This window comes from Falco rusticolus, chromosome 9 (assembly GCF_015220075.1).
Source record: "Falco rusticolus isolate bFalRus1 chromosome 9, bFalRus1.pri, whole genome shotgun sequence".
NCBI classification, from domain to species: Eukaryota; Metazoa; Chordata; class Aves; order Falconiformes; family Falconidae; genus Falco; species Falco rusticolus.
In genome coordinates, this window is record NC_051195.1 from 10,255,428 (window position 1) to 10,279,595 (window position 24,168).

The 24,168-nt window shown below is 40.7% G+C and overlaps 1 protein-coding gene across 1 annotated transcript in view; it reads right to left on the bottom strand.

Annotated features, from left to right (window-relative positions):
* Positions 1 to 24,168, bottom strand: part of ZCCHC24 (zinc finger CCHC-type containing 24) — a 116,301-nt gene that overhangs the window by 86,443 nt on the left and 5,690 nt on the right. Inside the window, exon 2 of the mRNA XM_037399373.1 lies at positions 12,564 to 12,764. Within this exon, the coding sequence (XP_037255270.1) occupies positions 12,564 to 12,764 (201 nt within the window). The remainder of the gene's footprint in view (positions 1 to 12,563; positions 12,765 to 24,168) is intronic.

Genomic DNA, 24,168 nt, shown 5'->3' on the forward strand with positions numbered 1-24,168 from the left:
CTCCTGCCCTCTGCTCTCTGAAAACACACTGAAATCTAAAGTTTCAGACATTCTAGGAATCTTTCCTGATTCTTTTTTTCCCCGTCTCCGAGAAATCTGATCCACCAGATGGGTGGGAGAGCTTATTGTTTCTTCGTCTGACATCTGGATTTCATTAGCAGACTCATGCGTGCTGAATCAGGAATGGGAGCTCAGAAAAAAGCAGATGAGAGTTAGAATTATGTTAATGCTAAAAAAAAAAATGCCCCGTTCTCCTCTCCAGCTTTGCAAACAAACACAAAATGTGAGTCACGTTGTGAGCTCAGCATAAACAGTACAGCCCTTATTAGCCGTACCCACTTAACGCTAATATTGGATATATTATGCCTCAAACAGCTATAGAGGAGAACTTTGTATTATCTATTAAAAAACCCCAACTTTCCAATAGTTTTGCATTAATGCCACTACTTTTCAGGTTTAGAGTAAGTGTCTCCTGTCTTTTATTTAAACAGATTCAGTATAGTATGCAAGGAAATAATTTATCACAAACCAACCATAAAATTACAGTTAAGACTTGCTGCTCAGGAGACTGTAAATGATACCAGCAAAAGAGACAATTCTTTTAAAGTTTAACAGGAGTGTTAGCAGTGGCCTAAAATTCAGGCTGTTATTAATAACCATAGCTTTCATGACTGAACAACAGAAATAGTAATACAAGCAGTAACTATCTGTCAGTCTCGTGTGTGGAGCTATACTAACAGCCTCTGGATGACTTAGATCTCATCTTATTTGCTAAGGCTAATGGCTGCAGGCATACAACATCCATCTTTACAGCCCACCTTATCCTTCCTCCCCAGTGCACCAGGACCCCTGGGGTCTCAGACCACGAGTGCCAAGCTATCCTAGACAGAGATCCCTGTCTTCTAAGGGCACTAAGCAGAGATGAGGAGACTCAAAGCATTTGTGACTGGGTCACACAGAGGAAGAGGGATCCACAAGAAGGTTTTGGTTGCGTTTGAGAAAATCAGATGGGTCTGGAATAAGAAATCCAACAAAATTACGCAATGGTGAAAAGCTGTGAGGGCAGAGTGATTACAGATACTAGAGAAAAGCTGAATGCGGAAGTCAGCCTTCCCACTCCCCTGCAAGTCGCCTCACGAAAACCTCATCCATCACTGAAAAATGTCTCTGTCCCCTCTTTAGAGCTTCAGCTGTCACATTTGATGTCCACATTACATCAGGCAGGATACAACTGTGTAATATACTTAGATTAGCAGGAAACTGATAGAAACATTTGGTGACTAATGCAAAAATGACTAGCGTGCTATAAAACTAACCATACTCTGATTTTAGATGTGTAACAGCACTCTATGCTATCTCAGGAGATATGGGTATCACCTGTCCTGAGAAGGTTATATGCCTGTGACAGGTGAAATGCAGTTGGATATGTATTTCACCTGTCACAGCCATGTAACAATCTCAGGATAGGAATGAATCCCTAAATTTACATAAGTAACCATTTTCAAGGACACCTGAAAATTCCTGGGCTTGATTCTCCACTTTCTCATGTTTTGTGTAAACACTTTTTACAAGTGGCAAGCACAGCACAAAAGCCAGTGCTACTATTTTGGTGCTGGTTTGCCCTCATGTAAAGTGTACAGAAAATCTGGCCCAGGGTCACCTGCCATTACGGGAGCAATTTTTCATGATTCTTGGGAAAAATGACAACAGCAGTGCAGTTTTCTCATTTAGCTCTAATCTATTAAACCTTAACTAGAATTTACAGAAATCTAAGTAGCAGAGCTCTAACTTGCATTAAGAAATACAAAATGCAGTTCTGGAAGGACTATTAACTTTTTGGTTTTAGAACTATTTAAACCAAAGTCACCTTTCTACTTTGATGACGAATCTCCTTTGAACTCCTAGTAAAGCCTTGTTTGCCATTTCTTTGAAAGGAGGCTTCCTCTCCCCCGCTTCTTGCTCTTCTGATTTCCTCGACTGTGTAATCAGGCATTTAAGAGTAAGAGAAACATGACTGCTGTATAAAACCATCTCAGAGGTTATCTCTGCTCTTGTGAAGCCTTCTGAGGGTCTCCTTTCCTCCCCCGCATAAAACCCACGGGGCTGTGTTTGGGAGGGCTGAGCGCGCACTCGGGCTGGGTGTTCTTGGCTGCCAGGTGGTATGGGTAGGCTGGCTCAGGTGGCAGTATTGGTTTGTGTGGGCTGTTGCAGAATTTTATCTATAGTTGCGCACCTGCAATGGGATTTAAAATTAGAAATGGATTTGAAACCAGTATTTTGTATATGAAACCCTTGAACCTGGGAAATTTTCAGTATTACTCATGTCCAAAATTATAGCTTGAGACTACGTCTAGTGCTGCTGTACTCCTGTGCACGTTTCTGCACAGTCAGAGAGCAGCAAGTATCTTGTGGAAAATGAGGTGCAAATCTGAGGATGAACTAGTAGTCTAAACTATGTCATTTCCAAAATGTCTGCTGTTGCTGCTAAAATCCCCCCAATGTTTCAACTTAAGAGCCTGTCTACGGGCTTTATTGCCTTAGCTAATAATTTGGCACTGACCAGGCTCTGAAATGAAAGGCTTATTCTTTGTTTTCTCTAATTACTATACAAACATTTTAGCTTTTCTGCCCCGTGAAGGAAATGTGGAAGAAAAAACCTTGTTTTTTAAGAAAAAAACCAAGCTTCTACAAACCTGGGAAACGTCTCCTTACATACCAGTCTTTCATCAGTAACATGACAGATGATTTCTAGTGTAAAATATAAAATGTTAAGGAACGAAGTTTACTGTAAGCTTATGCTGAGCTTGATGTCCATGGGGCTGACATCCATGCATCAGTATAGCACAGAGGCTTGTGTTCCTGACCCAGGCAGTGCCGCCTTCCCTCCTGCTGCTGATCTAACTCACTCTGCCATTCTGAAGGATATATAAAATCCCCCAAGGCACAGATGGGCATTAGTTACCTGAGAAACTGTGTTCACATCTCATAGTAGACTTTTTTATAGCTATAAAAGAGGCCATACTGAAATACATAAGGCTCCTTTTACATTTATTGACATAAGCCAGATACAGCAGAATAACACCAATACTTGTGCTATATCAGCGAAATGGAAGAGGGATTAATTTCCATTTAGTATCTATTTCTTGAGGGAAGTGATATAACAGCATGGAAAGGCAGGTCTGCCTGGTACATCTTGACAGCAGGAAAATGAGAGGGGCCTCCCAGGTTGGCTTTGTGTCCTCCCAGTCTACAGGCTGTCCTGGGACAATCAGAAAAGCAAGGAAAAGCTGAGCTGCCTCTGCTAGCTGTTGCCAGCATTTTCATTTTTGAGAAATGAAGTTCTGTTAAAGCAGGGAAAGAAAGCTGAACTATTGATACATTGGGCAGATGTGAAAATTTTCATGATTTCTAACCAGAAATGCCAAGACATAAATATTCATTTGGGTAAATGAAGCTAATGAAACATTGCAAACCCAATTCTCCACTTCAGATGTCCACTTCAACCTCTTTTGTTTTTTCGGCTGAACACCTTGTTGAAACAGACATTTTCCTAGAGAAAATCCCTTTACGAAAAAATAAAAAAGTTATTTGACTTTCTAAATATAGATTCAATGAAGCTACATTTTTACAGGAAGTGTCTGCGCATGGGCATTTTGACAGGTGTTATTTGCAAGGTTTAGGGTCTTTTGTTTTCTGTATTTATTGTTGTAATAAAGGCCTGTTTGCTTCAACTTCTATGTTTTAGTGGTATTGTATTTTGCAAGAATATTTTATTTAAAAGCACAGTGAAGAAGGATTGTAGTAGACATTAATGCTGAAGAACAATCAGTGACGTCTTATTGCAGAGCAGGAAAATTTAGTTAATTATCATACAATCACAGTATCATTAAATTTGGAGGGGACGTTGGGAGGTCACCAAGTTCAACCTCCTGCTGCTCAAAGCAGGACCAACATTCAGTTCATTCCGGTCAGGTTTCCTAGGGCTTTGTCCAGTCAGATCTTGAATGCTTCCAAGCATGGATGGAAATTCCACAACCTATATTTCACACTAAACCAAAATACTTCTACAGAGTAAGAAAACATGATTCACTTAATCTTCCATTATTCCTTTCTTATCAGTGCAAACGAGGAATTGATAAACTAGTGTGGTTTTGACCTGGTGGCTCTCCTACCTTATCTATAAATCAGCTTGTGGCGGGTTGGAAACCAGACCTCACTCTCCCTCTCAAGAGGAATGCTGGCAGTATTCATTTCCAAGCTCAGCACTTAATTATGGTTTATCAGGAGTTTTATTGCAAACTAAGCAAATACCAAATTGTTAGTAAACAGAGTTCAGATTCAGACCAATGCAATAGCTATGCTCAGTCTACTTCAAAGGGGTTTATAAAAGTCTCTCAGTGACTTGCAAAGGATTTGGATCTGGTCTGTTGTGCACATTTTTGAAATATAAATTATGCACGTTTAAGATAATGAGTTGTATTATTAGTGTACAGATATACAATAGTAGAAACACATAAGGCTGGGAGATGCTTTGGGATGTTCTCTTACTTGTCCCCGGACAGGAACACCCATGAAAATCCTGATGTGTGTTTATCTATATTGTTTTGAAAGTGTTCCAGTGATCAAGAGCCTTCCCAGGCACTCCGTATCAATGCCTCACAGTTTGAAAAAGCAGCCTAGCTGAAGTCCAGTGCTACTGGATCTGGAAAATAAACTGTGCCCTTCATGCGAGGTTTTCTACATATTTGCAAATTAACGTGTCTTTTTGAGGGAGCTAACAACACTGGTTCTTTAGTCTTTCAACAGAAGTCGTATTTCAGAGACGCCAAATTAATTTTTCTCCTCTCCTGTCTTTCCTAAATTACTGTGCTTAACCCGGACCCTGATGGGGCCTCACCAGTGCAGAAACTTTATTCAGTTTAAATGCCAGGTATCCATAAAGGTTTACATTTAAACAGTATTCTTTTCCCGATATCCATCTTGTTGCTAGTGGGCAACCAGCCTGAAATTATCCAGACAGTGAATATGCAAACAAGATTCAAAAGTAACCAAAAAGGAGATGGAAAACCTCAATGAAATGAAATCAAATTTTGTGGCGAGCAATCCTCTAACACAGGGGTCCTCAAATTTTTTAACCAGGGGGCCGGCGCGCGGATGCAGTGGCAGGCAGCCATCTGCGGCTGCTTGGTTTCCCCCCCCAACCCCCGGCAGGGGGGTCTGTAAATACCGGGGGCCGGATTGAGGACCCTGGGGGGCTGTACCTGGCCCGCGGGCCGTGGTTTGAGGACCCCTGATCTAACACCTGTCACACAGTCCATTGGTAACCATCACGCAGGACCTGAGATTCCACTCCAAGGCCACCATGAAGGCCAAGCAAGCACACCGTCTTATAGTATTTAACTTTCTCACATCTGTTTACATTGCACTTCACATGGGAAAAAAACCCAACAAAACAAAACACCAAAAAACCAATGAAACAACAAAACCCCAAAATGTTTTGAACTTGTATCAGTAATAAAGACTGAACCACAGTAATAATGGCTTAGTGATGGTGCTGAAGGAGGAGTTTGGTTTTGGCTGGTCTTCCAGACTCGGGAATGCAATATTGAGTAGCGTGCTAGACAGGAAAGGGGCACAGACACAGTTCAGTAGATATTTCTGTTTTCTTTTTCACTATCAAACTGCTCTTATTCTGGTGTGTCAAGGTCAGTATCTTCTTTCCAAACACCCAGTTTATCAAACAACTGGACATAAATGACGCATATTATAGACAGTTTTAAAATTAGTACTTTGGGAGCATGCTCTCAAAGCAGAGATGTTTGGATCCCCTCTACTGACATCCAGCTGTCTGAGTTACTTGCCTCTCTGATAAATGGTTTAAATCCATGATATGCACAGCTTATTCAGAACTTCCAAAGCAGAGTGCAATGAGTATTTTCTGATGTTTCAGACTCTTAAACAGCTTACATTTCCAGAGGTAAAATGGATGTGACAAAATTACAGCCCATCATACTTTGATTACAAGATGTCTGGAAGTCTTCATAATACAAGTAGAAATTATCTGAGAAAATATATCCAGCTAACCTCAGAAACTCTGAGAAAACTTTACAGGCATATGAGAAAGAAAAAAACCCAAACAAACCTGCAATAAATTCTGTAGTATATTTGTTATCATGGAGTTGTCAAAGGGGCTGCATGTGACAAAAAGTAATTTAAAAAATCTTAGCCATGTCCAAATCATCTAAAATAATTTTGTGCAGCTTCTGAGTGGAGAAATATGAATAAATGAAAGTAGCATGTTCCATATAAACAAGACTTTTGAAAGCCTCAGATTGTTCCAGTATGTTGTAATGTGTCAGTTTAGTATGCATATAGGTATTTACAGAATGAACACCTGAGAATTACAATTCTGTATAGCAGAGATTAACAGCTTATTCCTCCTTGTAATACAGGCATACGGGTTATCTCTTGGTATTACCAAAATCAGTGTTACTGCACCAGAGACGAGTGTGGCTGTCATTGTATTTTCTTATGTGTCCCATGTTTTCATCTTTGCCTCTGTAAGAGGAACACTAATTTTTGTGATTCAAATACTGCTTTATTCATACCAGGGATCCCACTGTCAGGCTGTAACAACTCTCTAAGCCAACAGAATTGAAGCATAAACAAGGGAGACCCAAAGAGCACCAGATCAAATGCCAGCAAGTATACTCCAACCAAAAACTATGGTGGAACCTGCACAACTGAGCCATGCAGAGTTTCAGATTCACGAGAGACTGGGGAGATTGACCCCTCATCCTATAACTGAATGTCAATATTGGTATTTCCCCGAGTTCAATGGAGAACAGACAAGTTTGTTTAGAAGCCATCACCTGATATTCAAAAGACTACTGTAAAATGTAGCAACTGTCAAAAATTATTATTTTCAGAGTGAATTTTGAGATTTTTCAAAGGCCATTATCTCCTTTCATTCCAGAGCACTCTGAAGCATCATCTTCCACTTAAAAAGAAAAACAAATTTCAAGAGGTTTGTGTTTGTTTTGCTTTTTAAAAACATTAAGATCTCCAAGCTAAAAAACAGAAAGGTAAAATCTTTCTGTCTTCGTAAAGATGGCAGCTTGTTCCTCATTGCCATCTTAGCCAGCCTTTCATACCTGGAGAAAGCACAGCTGTGGACTCCTTGAATATTGCGGAAATTTGAGATCCTTGCACAACCATAAGGCACAAGACAGATCAGATGAATGTTTCAGGCATGAGAGTTGCTGCAATCTTGCAGCCAAATAGCTGCCTGCTGAGCCAACTCTACTGCCAAAGATCCACTATATCTGACCACAGGGAGGGACAGCTTCAGGGCAGCATGATCTGGCAGACCAAGCTATGGACTAAGAAGAAAGGACTAAACTCAGTTTGACACTGATTTCTTCCACATCCTGCATGAAACCACAAAAGCAAATCTATGCAAACTCAAGCAGCCACAGTAATTACCTACTACTGCCATTGACTTGAATATGTGTTCTCAAGGTACTTTAGTTTTACAGGATCTGCTTCAAAGATCAGTGTTGGCAACAGAAAGGCTCCCACTGTTGGCCTCATTAATATGGATCATGCCATACATTTCATTCATAGATTTAAAAATGCAGTGCAAAATGAGGCTAATATTGTTTCCCATTACATAGACGTCTGCAGTAGTATGTCTGTACTTCTATGAGCATGCACATGCGTTTCCCTCTAGGAGTATAGCGTAAAATTGGGAAACGCACTGTGTAATAGTTCTGTATGTCCCAGGGACCAGACTGAGCCGTTGCAGTGCATCAGGGATCTGACTGCAGAACGGTGATATCTGCCCAGTTATTTTTTTTGTCCACCAAGTCTCTACAATGTGAGAGTTCCTTGCCTGTGTAGAAATTTACAGGAATTGTCAGGAAGATTTTTTCAGAGAGTATGGCACTGGCACACGGATCAGAGCAGTCTCTTTGTCCGGCATTCAGAAGAACATGGCTGGAGCCATGTATTTGTTAAGTGACTAGACCTGCACGTATTTTCACAAAAGGATTTGACAGCACTTGAACAAAGTTGGGACAGAGAGACCAGTAGATGGAAATGGTGCTTGGCAGAAACACATGGTAGGGCAGTTTGGAAACTGAATACAGAAATGCTTTGCTGGAGCTCTGAGCTCAGACCTCCACAAGTAGAAACTTCGTTGCTACTTTTTCTGTTAATCCGTTACAGCCCAAATTAACAAGAGGCATCTCATATGCAATAAATGAGGTCCAAGTTCTGTGTCCACATATTTCCTTCCCAAAGATTTTGAACCATGGCAAAGGTTCAATTACTCAGCAACTTCTTAGAACCTGAACTAGGTGTTTTACTCACAAATTTCCATATATACTGCATCTAACGCCATACCCCATTATCCTGTAATTTCTGCATATTAAACCTATATGATAGGTCTGAGTTTAGAGTGACAACATCATGGAAGGGTGGTGATGTCAATAACATCCCTACACTGTAAAGGAGCAAGATTCATTTTGTATAGGCCGTGCATAGTACAAACCAACCCACTGCTCATATTTTTTAGGATTTAAAAATACAGACTACAGTGACAATGGGTAAAAAGAGACAATGTAACTTTTTTTAAAAGGTCTTCTATGAGTCACTACATCTGCTAGATAAATAAATGTCATAAAGAATCGTATATCTTAACTATTACTGGCCCAAAGCTCATCATTATTTGTCCTGGCAAGGGAAAGGAAACCTATGGTTATCCTGCATACCTAAGATGTACGCTGGCACGGTACCTTCGAGCACACAAATAAGTAAAGTTTTGACAAACCTATGTTTGTATTTATATATCATGCAACTAACGACTAGTAAACCAGGTAGGAAAAGTACTCTCTTCACCTTTCTTGCTATTTAAAGAGAAATATTTTGTATATTTGATGGCACTGTCAATGATAATTTAAGAGCACCACTCTATTAAGTTTAAGAGCACTGCTTTTAACCTTTATTCGCTAGACTTTTTCAGTTCATTCAGGTCAATGAGAATTCTGTGTGTGAAAGAACATCAAAGAGCTACAAGTAAGATATTATTGTCTAAGACACTGAAACTCAAAAATCAGTTCAGAGAAAATGTAGGTATGCTATAAAGATGACACTAAAGATAAAAAGTGCCATGTTTTTTGTAGACATACTATTTGCAACAAACAGATTTCCCAAATTTGGCAAATTGGAAATGATGAATTGCAGTCATAGCATTGCATTCATTTCTGGTAGTTCCTAAAACAGAAAACACACTTTCTATCACTACAGATTGCACAAATTATGTGCTAAAATAATAGAAGTTTGCTAAACCCCATTTCAATTTCTAAACGGATAATTTTGGACAGGATATTGGACAAACTGCAGATACCTAAGTAACTCAAATACTAAAGCTAGCCCCTTTTTTTAATAATTATTTAGCCTCCTAGAATATGATTATCACTTAAGATAGAAATCTGAACAGATACATATATTTTCATCACTATTGTACACCATCAACTTTTACAGCAACAGAAAAGGGACACGTATCTTTACAGTGTTTATAGCAAGCAGAATTAAGGGAGGATATAGTCTCAAAGTTGTTACACAATTTATTTTGTTATGCAGGAAAAACTCCATAAAACACCCCATCTCAGAATCTGTTTCTTATTAGACAGTTATATAAAAAGAAAATAAAAATACCGTATGATTTACTGATATGCGTTTTGTCCAAATCGGATTAGTTTATCTTTTTTCTCTATTCAAATTTAAGTCCTTTAAAAATGCATAGCTACAGCCCATTTTTGGTAGGACTTGCAAAACAACTTTTGTTTTTGACAGCACGAGCAAAACTAAGCATCAAAATGTAAGCTATTAAGCAAATACATATAATGTTCAAATTAAGAAATCAGTTATCATCAAAAGCAGTGGTAACAAATGAGCTCTTTCTGACAAAGGCATCATCCTGCCATTGGTGCTCCCTTCTTGTGCACAATGTTTTCAACATTTTGAGCACAACTCATGCATGCAGGGTCATCATCCCCATAGATCTGTCCTCAAATGTAGATAACATAAGGGAAGTGCTTAAGTTTCTGTGAACGCTTAAGTCTGCTTTTTTCAAGAAAGCACTTACATGCTGACTAGCCCGTGAAACACTTGCTTGTGTTAGAAACCTCCAGTAAGGCAGAACTAACATCATATCACCTGTTCCTTATGTAAGATAAACATTGATCTATAGAAACAGACACGTGCACACACATCAAAAGGCACTGATGAGATCTGTTCTGGGATGCCATACATACGTGTAGTTGTGCATGTGCAAGGAGAAGAAAAGCACACGAGGACAGCCATGAGAAGGACTGGGGAACAGAGAGTCCGTATACTTTTTGTGAGGAGACTAAGGAAACCTGGCTTGGTTAGTCCTACAGAATGAATGCTGAGAGAGGATATGATTGCAGTCTATTAATACATCCTGAGATAAACACCAGGGAGGGAGAAGAGCTATTTCAGTGGAGGACAATGTTGGCAGGAGAACAAATGACTATAAAGTGGCCATGAGTTACACTTATCCTGGAAATTGGAAGATTTCTAATTATTAGGAGCTGACTGAGGTTCTGGAACAGCTTCCCACATCAGCAATAGTAAGAGCAAAATACTAAAATACTTCCCAACAAAAACTTGATCAGTTTGCAGAAGGGGCTGTATGATATGGCTGCCCGTAACTGTAGAAGACCGCATGCAAGGAGTAAGCAGACACCTCCCAGTCCTGTGTTCCTTCACTCATTACTCACTAGCTCATAGGCCAGGCACAGGCTATGCTCTGTAGGAATTCTTTTCATTTCCTGGTTTACAGAGAAATGTATAGGCATTACTAGTGAAATCTTAACAAAAATTACACAGTATGTGCCATTTAAGGGAATTAATCTTCCTACAGGTCCCTTAATTTCTTTGCATGTCCCGGATTTCTATGAGCATGTCTTCAATTTTCATTAACCATTCTTTAATCCCTAGTGCCTCAAACTGTAAAAAGACCTATGAAACAAACAATGCATTGCTGCTCCAACACTGACACATTCACGCGGGACCATCTGTGCGAGCTGCAGCTTGCACGTATTGATTGTCAAGAGACTTGTTGCATTCATTTGGTTTCTTACGCAGCACGGCCCAGCCATCTCCCCCAGTTCTCTTTCGCTCTGCCACATATTTAGTAGTTGGGGTTTTAATCCCTTTATTAAGTAATGTATGCTATTACATGGTCCTATCTCTATGTTTTGCTGTAATGTGCTAAACAAAGTACATTAAACACGGAAGTACACAAACCACAGTATTTTTGACTTCCTAGCAAATAAAATGCATAGCTTTTTTTCCTAAAGAAAACTGCCTTACTCAACATATATTGAAATAATATGAAGTTAAAATATTTTCAAGTGCCACACCCAAGACTGCAAACATACTTTAATTCCACAGCTTTCATTAGAATTCATGAAAGATATAAAGCCAAAGTCCATGAAGAAAACAGTTTAGTCTAGGCATAACAGCAGGAGGAATACACCCAGTTAAAGCTGATCTGACATTAGACTTGATTTCATGCTGACCTTGCTCAGCTGGCAGATGCTTTTCCACCTGTGTTTTGGCTTATATATCTCTGACATCCTCAACTGCAAATTAAGTGTAGTTAATTCTATGCAGACTAATTCTGCTGAAAGTCACACAGCAAGACAGTAAGGAGGTTAAAGTCATAGTGAAGTGGAGGCCGGTGATGTCCACATCTGTATTTCTAGAGTATTGGCAGCACTTTAATTTCCTTGGGACTCTACACAGAACATGGTTGGAGTTGTGAAAGTTTAAGCCAGCAACATGACTGCATCCAGCTGAAACTTGAGAGGATGGAGAAACCTTGCACACTGTGGCTTGGAGCCTCAGAAAAAAAAAATTCCAGATTGGTGAGTGGTCTTGGTGCACACCGGTTTATACCTCTTTCCTAAGTAAATAAATATTGCCAGCTTTGACTACAAAAAATCTCTAGGAGTCCAAAACCATCACATCTTGCCAAGTATAGCAAACCTATGAGACGAAAGAAATTTTGCACCAGAAATACTTGGAATTTGTGTTACTGCAACACTGATTCAAAGTTCTCATCCAGCGTAACAATTTCTTCTCCTTTAGCATATGTAACTTGTTATATTTTTATTAAGTGCCATTGCCAAACTGACTATACAGTGCACTGCTTGAAAACGTATTTCACACAATCTGTGATAGAAAACTACATAGTAGTAATTTTTAAAGTTTCCAAAATCTACTTATTCATGTGCCTAGATTAATATCTTTTGTAATGCTTATTAGGCAAATGAAATAGCATATTTTTTCCATCGCTATTGTGGTAAAGAATAGATTAAAAGAACACATGGCTAGCTTGGCACTTTGTCAAGACATTTCTTCAGTGCTACTCACTCTAAAGAAGTATTTCAGTCAAATTCTGCGTTACTAAATCAAGGAACAGCAAAACTTTTCACGAAGATTTTTCCAGAATATTGTATGTTCCTTACCTGTGGGCAGTCTTTGATGTAGTGTCCCTTGTTAAAGCAGAGGTGGCACAGGTAATTAGGAGGTGGCCTCTTGCTGGGTTTTCTTGCTTCTGAAGAAAGGGATAGGTCAGAGAAATGCTCAGTGAGGGAGCTTAACCCATCCACAATGTTATTAAGAGAGCCATAAGGGGATGCGCTCTTGTACAGACTGCTGCTCAGAGCCTGCAAAAGAAAAGAGAAAAATCACATGAAACATAGTACTTATTAAATATTGTCTTGAGACTGATCTGAGTAGGGGAAGGATAAAAATAGCAGGAAAAAACTGATTTTTTTTTTTTTCATTAAGGATGTGGCTGCATATTTGAGGAGAGCAATATACAGGCCATTAATAATTAATAAACAGGTTTTACGAAGGCAGTGCAATGGAGCTGGTCACCCCACCACTGGGCAAACGATTGAGCTTGCCACGGTTCACTTAGTCCAACCCTCCCACTAAGCAACAACTGTTTTCTTGTGTATGGTCATACCACATTCATGGTACGGTTAGAATATGCAGGCAAAAAGCTGAAGGAACAACCCACAAAAGGGAACACTATTTTGTCCAAAACTACTTACACAAGCAATACTGAAGTCAGGGAAAGTAAAAGAATGCCAATAGAAATGTAAAGTAGTTTTTAATTTCCAATATGGTTAATGAGACAGTCAACACAGAGTCCCGTGTTCAAAGAATAACAAGAAACGTTCAGATCTACATCTGCCTTGGATTTTCTAAGGGGAAACCTGCTGTGATTTAAACATTTCCTGATAAACAGTAAATACCTAGTTTTTGTATTTCACCTCAATAGGATCTTCACTCTCTCAATCCGCAAATCAAAATCAGGAGCTCCTAATTTGCCATTCTGTAGTTTTAGAACAGCAGGAAACCCATCATCACCTAAATAGCTAATCTCCCTAATGGAGACAACAAGGATTCATTCACTTTAATGTGTTAAGGCTCAAAAGAAACTGTGTAGTAGGAGTTTAAAAAGTAAATGATAACTTAAAAAAATTAATTAACATGGTAATGAATCACTGTAGAAACAGGACCAACTATTGACAGCCCTCTCCACCCTGAAATGATGGGACACATCTCACAGGGTGTTTCTGTGTTAGGTCTGGTACGCCTCACAGTAATACTGTGCTCATGTAATTCTCCTGCATCAGAAAATTACTGCTGTACTTCTGGCTTATTGGACAGTGAGGTAAGAAGAGGTCCAACCTTTGCATCCGTGGAGACCTTGTTTCTCAGTGCTATTAAATCCAAATACTTCAATGGAGTCTTTATACATGTCATATGTTTTAATATGTTTATATATGTTACTTAAGTATTGAAGACGCTCATTGAAACTGATTGAGAGAATTTGTGAAGTAAATCTGAAATGGAATTACATTTATTTCAAAGATCTCAAACATTCAGGGTGTCTGCACAGTGAGGGCGTTTTCTGGGTGACAGTCACATCCCCAAAGAATCATATTGAAGCTCTAGGCACAATTCCCTGGATGTGTCCCAGCTATCACTGAATCCCATCCCACTGCAGCTGGTGCATACTGTAAATAAAAATTCAGCCTAAGTGGCAGGCCACCGCCATATAGATAATCCGCTTCACCCACCTCACTATAGTCAAACACAACGTGCTGAGCTCCACTGACCCCTCTGACAAAGCTGGAGCTGGTGCCCGGCAGCAAAATCACTTCAAAGGGCCACAGAGCAGAGCCTGGTCTCACAGGGGACTTCACATGTCCTGCCACTGAGACGCCCATCATTTTATCCCCAGCAGAGCATAGTTCTGTGCTGGTGCAAGATGTTCTAGATGCTGAGAGGAGAATCAGCCGCTTTGTTTCGGGGGTTAAACCCATACATTTTAAAAGGAAAAGCTATTTAAGAAACTAATGAAAAGGTTTTAGCTGCTTTAGCCATCAAGCAACCAGAGATACCTCCAACGGTCACTGGAATTTATTTTCTAGGATTTATTGGACACTACTGGAACGAGAAATTCTTGGCATCAAATTGTTAAAAGGAAGGGGAAGTGCTATGGATGCCAAAATAGTATTAATTAAGGGTCTTCAAGGCATTCTTGTCTCCCTCGGAGCCACTTTCTCTTACGTACACTTGGAGTAATAAAAAATATTTCTCTTTAAGAGCCCCACTTGCCAAGAGATTCTTAAAGTACTTCACATGCATTACACCCATCAGTAACTTTGCAAATTCCCTGTTATCTGATTTTTATAGAAGGGTGGGTGTATGGACAACACTGAATGTGTGAAATCCCAAATTCTTTACCCATTGACGAAACCTGGAACATCCCCTGAGGATGTAGAATATAGAACTCCTGCCGATCAGGAGGCTGCTATTTCTGGCCCCAGGGCCAACCCAGTGACAAAACAGATCTATCTGCTGCCTTCAGTGGGCTTTGAATTGGATATCTGGCTCACAGTGGTGACTCTTTCTTTTCTACATAACCTTTATGTTGAGTTATGACCCCCATTAAAAGGGAGCAACCTGGCGCTATGACTGGACATTATGTAACTCGCTCCACCACCAGCCCTTCTTGGCACATTTCAGGTCAGTACAGAAACGTAAGTGTTGCAATGACCACAGTTTTGCCCGCGCTGTCAGCAAACCTTTACAAGCTTTTGTTTGTTTCAACTATGGCAGGCAGAAGCCTTGCCAAGGGCCAGAATCCCATCAGACTACAGGCTGTACTGACACCACATCATCATCTTAGCAGCCACCAACGGCTCTGTGGCCGAAGCATGACACATGGCCACCTGGTTCGGCTGGCAGGGCATTTGTGCAATACATGCCAAAGCTGGACACGCCAAAACATCTAGTCTACACACACCACCATGCAACGCTTCCCTATAATCATCTCAACGCCCAGTGCTAAAAAAGGAAAAAGACACAAATATAACATCCCAGAAGATGACAGTAAAGGAGAAGATGGACATTGCCGACGTCACTGGTGCTTCAAAGAACAATGAATTCATTAAGGAAAATTCCTAGACGATCCCAAGATGCAGCCCAACCCTCCTGGTATAGGATCAGGCAAACTGCTTCAGCAGTTCCTGCCAGTCTGACCTGGAAAATCTTAAATCAGTTTAACTCCAAGTCAATGTGAAAAACACATCAATCTGGCACTTGAAAGATGCTATAAAGAGCACCAGCACAAACGGTGCTACATCCTGTTGCTAGCAGTGGAAATCCTCCAGCTCCTTCAGAAGGAGACAAGGAAAGAAGCCGTTCCAAAAAGCCAAGTTATATAATCAGGGTGGTGGTGGGAAAGTTCATCCCAGCCCCGGGAATCAAACAGTGAAAGCTCAGGAACATGTAATTAATATGATGAAAGCAAATGGTGATTTAGTCCATTTTGTATTTGTAAAAGATGAGGGGTGAATGAATATTGCTGAGATGCATAAAGCAGGAGGGGTTTGTGTCTGAGGCACTTCATTGAGCAAATCAGTAGTTCAGCCCTTACCAAGTGTTTGCACTGCTGCAAAGGGGATTTTTAAGAAGGGGTTTGGACAAAAACTTCAAATTAGCTTCATATTCCAGGCGGATGATCAGAATGTCAGGGAGAACGCCGATGGTCTCAGACAGACAGTAGCAAGAAAAACGGAGAGGAGGAGGGAAATGATTCTGACTCATTCTGGTCTCGAGTGTATTGGTACCCATCTGGGAGGTGGCAGGGACACTGCTCCTCCGATGTATTCCACCAAAAGCAATGGCTGCTTTGTGTTCAGTGCGCCACTAGCCAAACCAGCCTATTTCTTTAAAAAGCAGGCAACAAATTATGCCTCTCAAATGAAGTCTCCTTTTCAGCTACAGCAGGATAGAAAGGATCTGGCAGTGAAAGGGTTAGCGCTCTCAAGAAGCTGAAAGACCAGCTACAGGTCCTAATTACAAGGCTCATCAGGCCAGCTGCAATGAATTCAGGCTTTCCTTATCTTGCTGTACTGGGAGAATGGGGGATCTGGTGGTAAATGTTAGAAACTTGCTCTGTGGGAAGTTTGATTGTTTGTTTGTTTTCCTTCTTACGAAACTTGTGGGCTTAGCTGACTGTGAACCAAACTGAAAATCTGGTGGTGTACTTTCCAAAGGTAACCTTTGCTCAGTAGATCTTTAAACAGTATCTGTTGGTGGTGTTGGGAAGCAAGGTTTCCTTTGTTACTTGTTTGCTAAGTGTTTCCAGTTAAAGCACACGTGATCTGTAAGGTTGCAGCGTGGTCATTCATGAAAGAGGCGGCTATTGTCCTCTATAGCTTTGTTACTCTGATTTCCAGTTGGGTAACATATGTGAGTGACTCAAGAGTTCCAGCATCTAACTCGCCTCTGAAGAAATTCCTAGTTAAGTGAAAAATCTGGCAAATGCTCTTGAATCCCTTGGCTGGTCCCTGCCTTTCGGAGACAGCTTTTGGGACTGAGATGCCAAGGAGACACTAAACCAGAATTTATCTCTTCAGCTTCTTTTTTAGCAATGGTATAATGTTGAAAATAAAGACAGCGGTACTGTTAAGAATATGCCACAAAACATTTGAACAAATCAGCGGTGAGTCTTACTTTCCAAATTTCCCACTGGTGAGGCTACTGCTTTAGCTGTAAAGGCATTCTTATGAAAGGGAGCAGAAAATGCAGATAGCATCTTAATTATGACAACATTTAATTCTGCCCAGAGGCGACGGGATTACCTATCTTCCAGAACAACTGATACTAATATGTGATGGCAACCTGTTTATGTGGGAATGGCACCTTGTTATTGGGACTTACAGGAGTTAAGAAGCAAAGCTTTTAGGTATGGAACTGGAAATGCAGAAGCGTATCTGGAAAATTCATTTTCTGCCTTAAGTTCAGTTTGTGGCTGCTGGACCCTTAGGGCAGTGATAAGGGGGTGCAGATACACCAGTTACCTGAAACTAGAATGATCTGTGCTGGCTGACGTGGTTGATAAGCTGCATCTGGCCAGTACATTTGTTTGGTGCTCTCTGCATTAGTATGATTTGTGCTACTGGCTCTCTCTCTGTTTGTTTTAATTGCACATACTGAAGTGAGGTCCTGTAGCATTTCCATATTCCTCTAACACAGTCCAGTCATCAACTCTTCCACTGCATGAAATAGTCTGTAATTGAGAATCAATGAGCAAAGAAATTTTGATGACTTATTTTTGCTTTAGTATGTTGCCAACCTAATAAAGCAAACAAAAATAAAGCAGTCTTAACTTCCAGAGTTAAGTTTAAGTCAGCAGGCGCCATGGCTGTTAGAAGTTTGTTGGGAAAAAGATCTGGGTTGCCCCATCATCAGTGTGGAACAAGTAAGGTTTTCATATACTGCAAATTATAAACATTCTCCAGTCTGTGAAGCATGTATGATGGTAACCAGACTAGCCACACTAATTACTAGCCCTGCACTGAAATGTCAAAAGGTGCTTAAGTTATCAGTTTGGATTTTCACGAAGATAAGAACTGAGTACATCCCCGTGCTGTGTCATGTATAAAACAGTAGGCCAGACAAGTCACTGCCCTCTCTCAGTTGCTGTTTTCATGTCGGAGGAGAGGGAAATCTGAAGCTACCCAGACAGTAATTCAGTGGATTGTACGTGCTAATATACAAAACTTAACCTGAGGGCTTGTATCTGTCTTCTCTGCTAGTGCCCCAAGGCTTGCTTCTGACATGGGATTTATCTGTGGGGCCATGCAATGTGTGTGAAAGCACAACCGCTGCACCTGAAGGCAATCATGTATGGAGAAGTGCACTTCAATTCTGTGACTGTTCTGCGCTTCATCCCTTTATAAGTGTTCAACACAGTTCCCTGGTTTTGTCCCCACAGAAAACATCTGATACAGAATCAATGTTTATGGCCGACCCCAAAGCCTTCTGAAAATAGAGGGATTAAATGAAAATACTCTCATAAATTTAGTTGCATTGATTTGAGCCAGAAGAAATAGAGAAGTTTAATTACCAAGGCTGAACTGGAAAACCTCAAAAACTGCTCCTGTATGGCTTATGTCTGCTTTAACTCCTCTGATAAATTATAGATACTTTTACAGAAAACAGTTTAAGAGTTTACTCGGTAACATTTTGTCACTGGACAATGGCAAGCAAAGCTCATCACTCTGTGAAGAAAATGTTTGCCTGAAGGAAGAAAAAAGACTTGGGCTTCTGCTTCCTTCTGAAGTCGATGTTTAACTGTCAAAAAAACTGGTCTTTGGGCTGACTTTAGTAAAATGTGAATTACTCAAGTTCCTCATCTAAAAACACAGATAAATGTAGATTAGCCAAGCAAGCCTTAACTAACACATTCTTGTCTAGAATACCTTAATTCATCCTTCTTCTGTAGAGAGTTTTAGATAAATACATGCTTATATTAAACTGCTAACACTAATGCCTACTTCTAAATATTCTCAGACAGACAGGACCAGGACTTCCCTTTTGCAGAAACTTTTGCCTCCTTAAGGAGACAACTACAAAAGCGGCATGACTTGCCAGTAGTTGTGAAGCAAGTCAGTCGTAGGGCGACAGATCTATCCGCTGGATCAAAGATTCATCTAATCTAGCTATGCCAGATCTGACAGCTCAGCCGATTGCGGCTTCTCAGGTTGTCATCCCTCATCACTGTCGAGGCTCTGCAGAGCAGCAAGTGGGTGCAGCACGCTCCTCCGCGCGCGCCTGGCGTACCTTCAGTGCACGGCAGGGCTGAAGAGCAGCGTGTGCCGCCATCTCACCCTGCTTTAAATCCGTTCACCTTCAATGTTTTGATCCAAGGCTTTCAAAGAGTTTCATGGATCTGTAGATCTTGAAAATGGGCTGCTCCCTGGCTGCTATACAGTAGTACAGTACTACACAGTAACACAGTGCTGATGGTGAAGTTGCTCGGCCATGGCTGCCAGGCCTGCTGAAGCTCAGGGAGGCCTCTCAGCTCCCTGCCAGCAGCGTGACCCTCCTTATTTCAGCCCCAGGGAAAGGTCTGCTGTAGATGCCAGCGAGGACACTTGTTTTACACAATGTACCGGGACCTCACAAAAAGCCTTCAGTGGCAGTGGAAATGTGAGAGAGGAGAGGAGAGGACAGAGATTCCCTCCCGTCAGAGGTGCAGGGCCTCGGGGGAACTTTCTGAATCTCTCACCACACTGCAGGGGTCTTTTTCATCCACTGAACACTAAACAACTGCCCGCTTAGGTCAGAGTGTCTCTTTAACATAGGAGCACTATATTGGGGACAACGGAGACCATTCACATTGCAAATTACTTTAACACATCCCCACAGGGCCTGCCCCAGCACTGCCTGCAGCTGGGCCTGCCCCGGCTGCCAGCCTCCCTCACCTGGCCAGGAGGGCCTCAGCCAGGTACCTCAATCCCATCACCTCCTCCCTTCGTCCGAAAACAAGCCTATTCTGTGGAGACAGGGCTCTTGGACGAGGAGGAGGTTACAAAGGTTGTATAGTATGAAGTCGGGGGAGAAACGGATGGACATGTTTTGACCCCTGCACTTTCGGTTAACATCTCTGTTTCCTGCAGGAAATCTTGTCTCAATCTGACCTGCAGTTTGAAAAACAAGAGTCGGGTTTCCTCTCATTTGGTGGGTCTTTTGACACTCCAAACGTAAGAAAAATAACACCCGGAAATAGGTATGTGCCTGTTCAAGACACACTTAGGAAAGCATTTACCTCCTGTGCAGCTCTTGTGTGATGAAAGGTTTTGCTAAGAAACATCCATTTTGGGTTAAACAGAACTTTAAGTCTGAGACAGTTTTGTTTATATCATTTACATTCAGTAATGCCTTCTTGGCACAGAAACTTCTGCGATGGCTGCCAAAGTTTAAAAGAGGCAAAGCTAAGGTCGCTGTCAGAGGTAGAAACAATACATCATCTGCCCAGAACGGGCCCCTCGCAATGCGCTTAGGGCCTCAGGTCCTGCACTCACGGGAAGACAAAAACTTTTATTAAACTGAATATAGTGAGGGAAATAAATTATTTCCATGTACTGAATGACAAGCTGGAATTCATTTTGTGACTCCAGCCTTTAGATAGTTTTATCTACATTTAAAGCCACCCTCTTCATCAGTTGTGATAGAGCCCAGCTTGAAGCGTGACCTGAGCAAGTAAACCTAAAACTGCACAATCTGCTTCAGATAAATTATAAAATAACAGCTAAGTAGTCTGATTTCCAATTAGACTTAAGGATTTATTTATATTTTTTTTTCAAGATTGGGTCCATTAGAGGAATGAATCTATTACTCTATTACTTTCTGTTGCAATGTATGTTGGAGAAAGATGGTTATAAGAATGTCTCTGTATTTCAAGGACCACTGATGCTCAAACCCTCTCAAGAGCTCTCACTAATACCCCGTTTTCAGGATGCAATGACTGTACAACAGTTCCTTTGCTTTCCGTTCAGCGACAGGTATCCACAGCCCTGATGACTGCACACAGATAGCTGCCTAGCAGGTTGGCTTAGTGTGAAGTAGAGGCTCTGAGTCCCCTGCTACAACCACAACCAAGTTTAGAAACCTGGAACCCCTAGGTTGGCAAGGGAAACTTCTGAGAGCAAGCTGATCCCTTTAAAATGTTCGCTTGGTTGGCAGTTAGCTGGATGAGATGCAAATATAGATTTCCAGATTCCTGCGATCCTTCTAGGGCGTCACACTTGTGTTCACTCAAAAGAGACACCAAATGTTGCCATGTGCAGGGACTAGGTGTGGGTGGTCGTTTAATATAGCAGGAACAAATTTCTGTTTGGATATGAGAGCAAGAGACCTGGACCATGAGGACATTTGCTTATCTTCAAACTAAACCTGTAGAAACACAAAATATATTTCCTAAGATTACAGGTTAGGAAGACCACGCAGCAGCTCTCCTATCAGCAGCAGCTGAATGAGCTGAGAAAGAAAGGACCTAGAAGATGCTTCTTAAAATTCCTTTTAGTCAAAGTACTGGACTCATTACTATTTGCTTGCACCAAAACACGTAACAGAAAGTAATGAGCTAGGCTTCTGATATGTTAAAACTTGAAAACCACCGTCACTCCCAACAGATGCGCTGGCCTGGCTGAACAATGAGGGACATGGACAAAGCCCAGGCCTCATGGCCCTGCATTTATTCTCCTTTTCTCAAGTGAATCTGTCTATAATTTCAGGTTCTACTTTTAGTAGATCACAGATTGATTCTAACTTTTCTGAGAATAAAAACTGACCTGCAGGAAACAAGAAGTGATCTAAGCGGTGACATTTTTGAAATGCTGTCTGAATTATGTCAGCATTACTGTAAGATTTGAATAGCTTCGTAAAACTTAATTGGTTCCTTTGATCCATTATAACTTCTCTGGAACCCAGACAGAACCTGAGTAAACTGCCATGAAGCAAAGACTTACATTCTTCCCATTTAATTTAATCATTTCATTGTGGCTTCCTAAAAGAGGAGGAAGGGCAATTCAGGAGAGTGGCAAAAAGGGCATCACACTGCTGGCAGTTTTCCTGGGGAACAGAAACCGAGGAGAAGTACAAATATCAACTGTTACATTTCATGAAACCATTCAGAAGCTTTAAGGTGATACTGGGTAGCACTTTTTAGGCAGCATTTATATGTATGCATCTGGTTTAGATAACAGATCACATTTGCTTTTGTTTCTATGCAAATTCACATTATTAGTATCATATGATTTAGCTGTGTAATACCTGTGCCTGCACCTTTCTGCATCTGCATGGTGGTGTTGTTTTTCATGCTTCTTAAAGTAGCATGGAAAAGATCCTGTGGTCTTAGATTTAAGTATCGCATAAATCAGGTGTCAGAGTCCTTTTACAGCCAGTTAAACTCTGAACTATAAAACTTTTCTTTGCATTAATCCTCACCTAGTGACTGTCAATAATATATTTTCTTCTAATTGTTTATTACCAAAGTAACAGGACTACTGGTAAAAGCTGCTTGCCGTCTATCATGTACAACTCCATAAAAAAAAAACAAACAAACATCAAAATAGGGAGGGGAAGGAAAAAAAAAAAAAAAGAGAGGGGCAGTTGACTTTTGGATAAAAGCAGTTTTGTACACCTCTTAGTTATCCATTCATTCCATACACTTCATAAATGAATATATTGGTTCAAGTCAAATTTGATTGTCTGATCATTTTTGCAATTCATTGGAGAAGGATCTTCCTTTTCTGTCCTGAATAACTAAGTCTGTGTCTGCAGAGCAAAAGAAGGGATGAAAAATCATTACCCAACACACAGTTACATCACCCCTTTGTTTGGGTGCCTTGGGATGGAAGACACTGTAAACGCATAAAATAACTGTACTGAAAGTTCTGTGTATAAAATAGAATTGTAACAAGAATTCTACATGCTTTTGCCTCCTATTATGGGTTGGAATGCCTTTTTCTACCTATTGCCTGGCAAGTTTTTCAAGACATGGATGTATCTGTGAGACAGAAAGTGAATTCCAGCGCTCCTCGCAATGAGGAGTTTCCATTCAAACTCAAAGTCCCAAGTGATTTTTTAAAGAGTTGGTAACAATATTCAACTGATCAGGAAGAATACATATAATTGGTCTCTCTTCTATTGCTAGCTTTTCTTTTCTAACCTATCGAAAAGAAGTCAATAGTAAAGCAGCAAGAAATCTTCTGGAAGACTTGATTTAGGTTCAGCAATTAATATTTCAGTTCCCTCCAGCTTTCCAAACAGGGTGCAGCCTTTGATGTGATACTAAGCAGCTACAGAAGACTATGGTGGGTAATACTTTTGTTGCCATAAAGTAAAGCCTAGCTGTAAATCATATTTGAACTAGTTAAAGCTAGAGGTAGCACAGGTGTGCTGCAGAGCTACAGCATCATTTGCTTCAGGTGTGGGGAGGGTAAGGAATTAACAAAAGAGGCTCTGTCTGTTACAGTAACTTCAACACATCTTCTCTTCTTTCTTCTGGGATCTCTCTGCTGTCCTGACTCAGGTAAGGAAGCCTGAGTAAAAGCAACATGACTGTATTTAGAGTACTTGCTTAAGAAAACCAAATGTGGATCTTGTGTGTTCTCTTCTGCAATCAAATTCCTACTAGGTAATTCAGTCTCAGTGTGAAGAATAGAGTATCTACTGTATGCAGTACACTGCACTTAAAAAAAAACAAAACCAACCAAACATAACCAATAAATCCTGGGGAGTAAAGAGTCCAAAGTCACACCTAGGGGATACAAATAGAAGAGAGTCATTTGTATAACTTGAGTTTCCTGCTTATTACGCAAAATATAGATCTTATTTTCAGCTTCCACTTCCTATTGTACATTCACGCAGGGTTTTCTTCTTCCCTGGCAAAAGAGGTTGTTTTCCAAAGACAGAAGTAGCAAAGCAGGTGGCCATGGCTGCAGAAATAAGAACAGGGAGCAAAGAAGAATGCTTCTAGACTTAAAAGCCTGATTTTTTTGTATTTTAAAGCGCACATCCAACTGGAACTGGAAATAGAGTGGTTGTTAGCTCAAATACCTGTACTAATACCTGAGACTTTGAGTCCGTCATAGAGAGTGGGCTGTGAAAGCCCCACTTCATGTGCCGAGGCAGTATTGTCAGAAGGGCTCTAGAGCTGGCTGTGTGGGAGGACAGAGGAGGCTGATGCTGCCA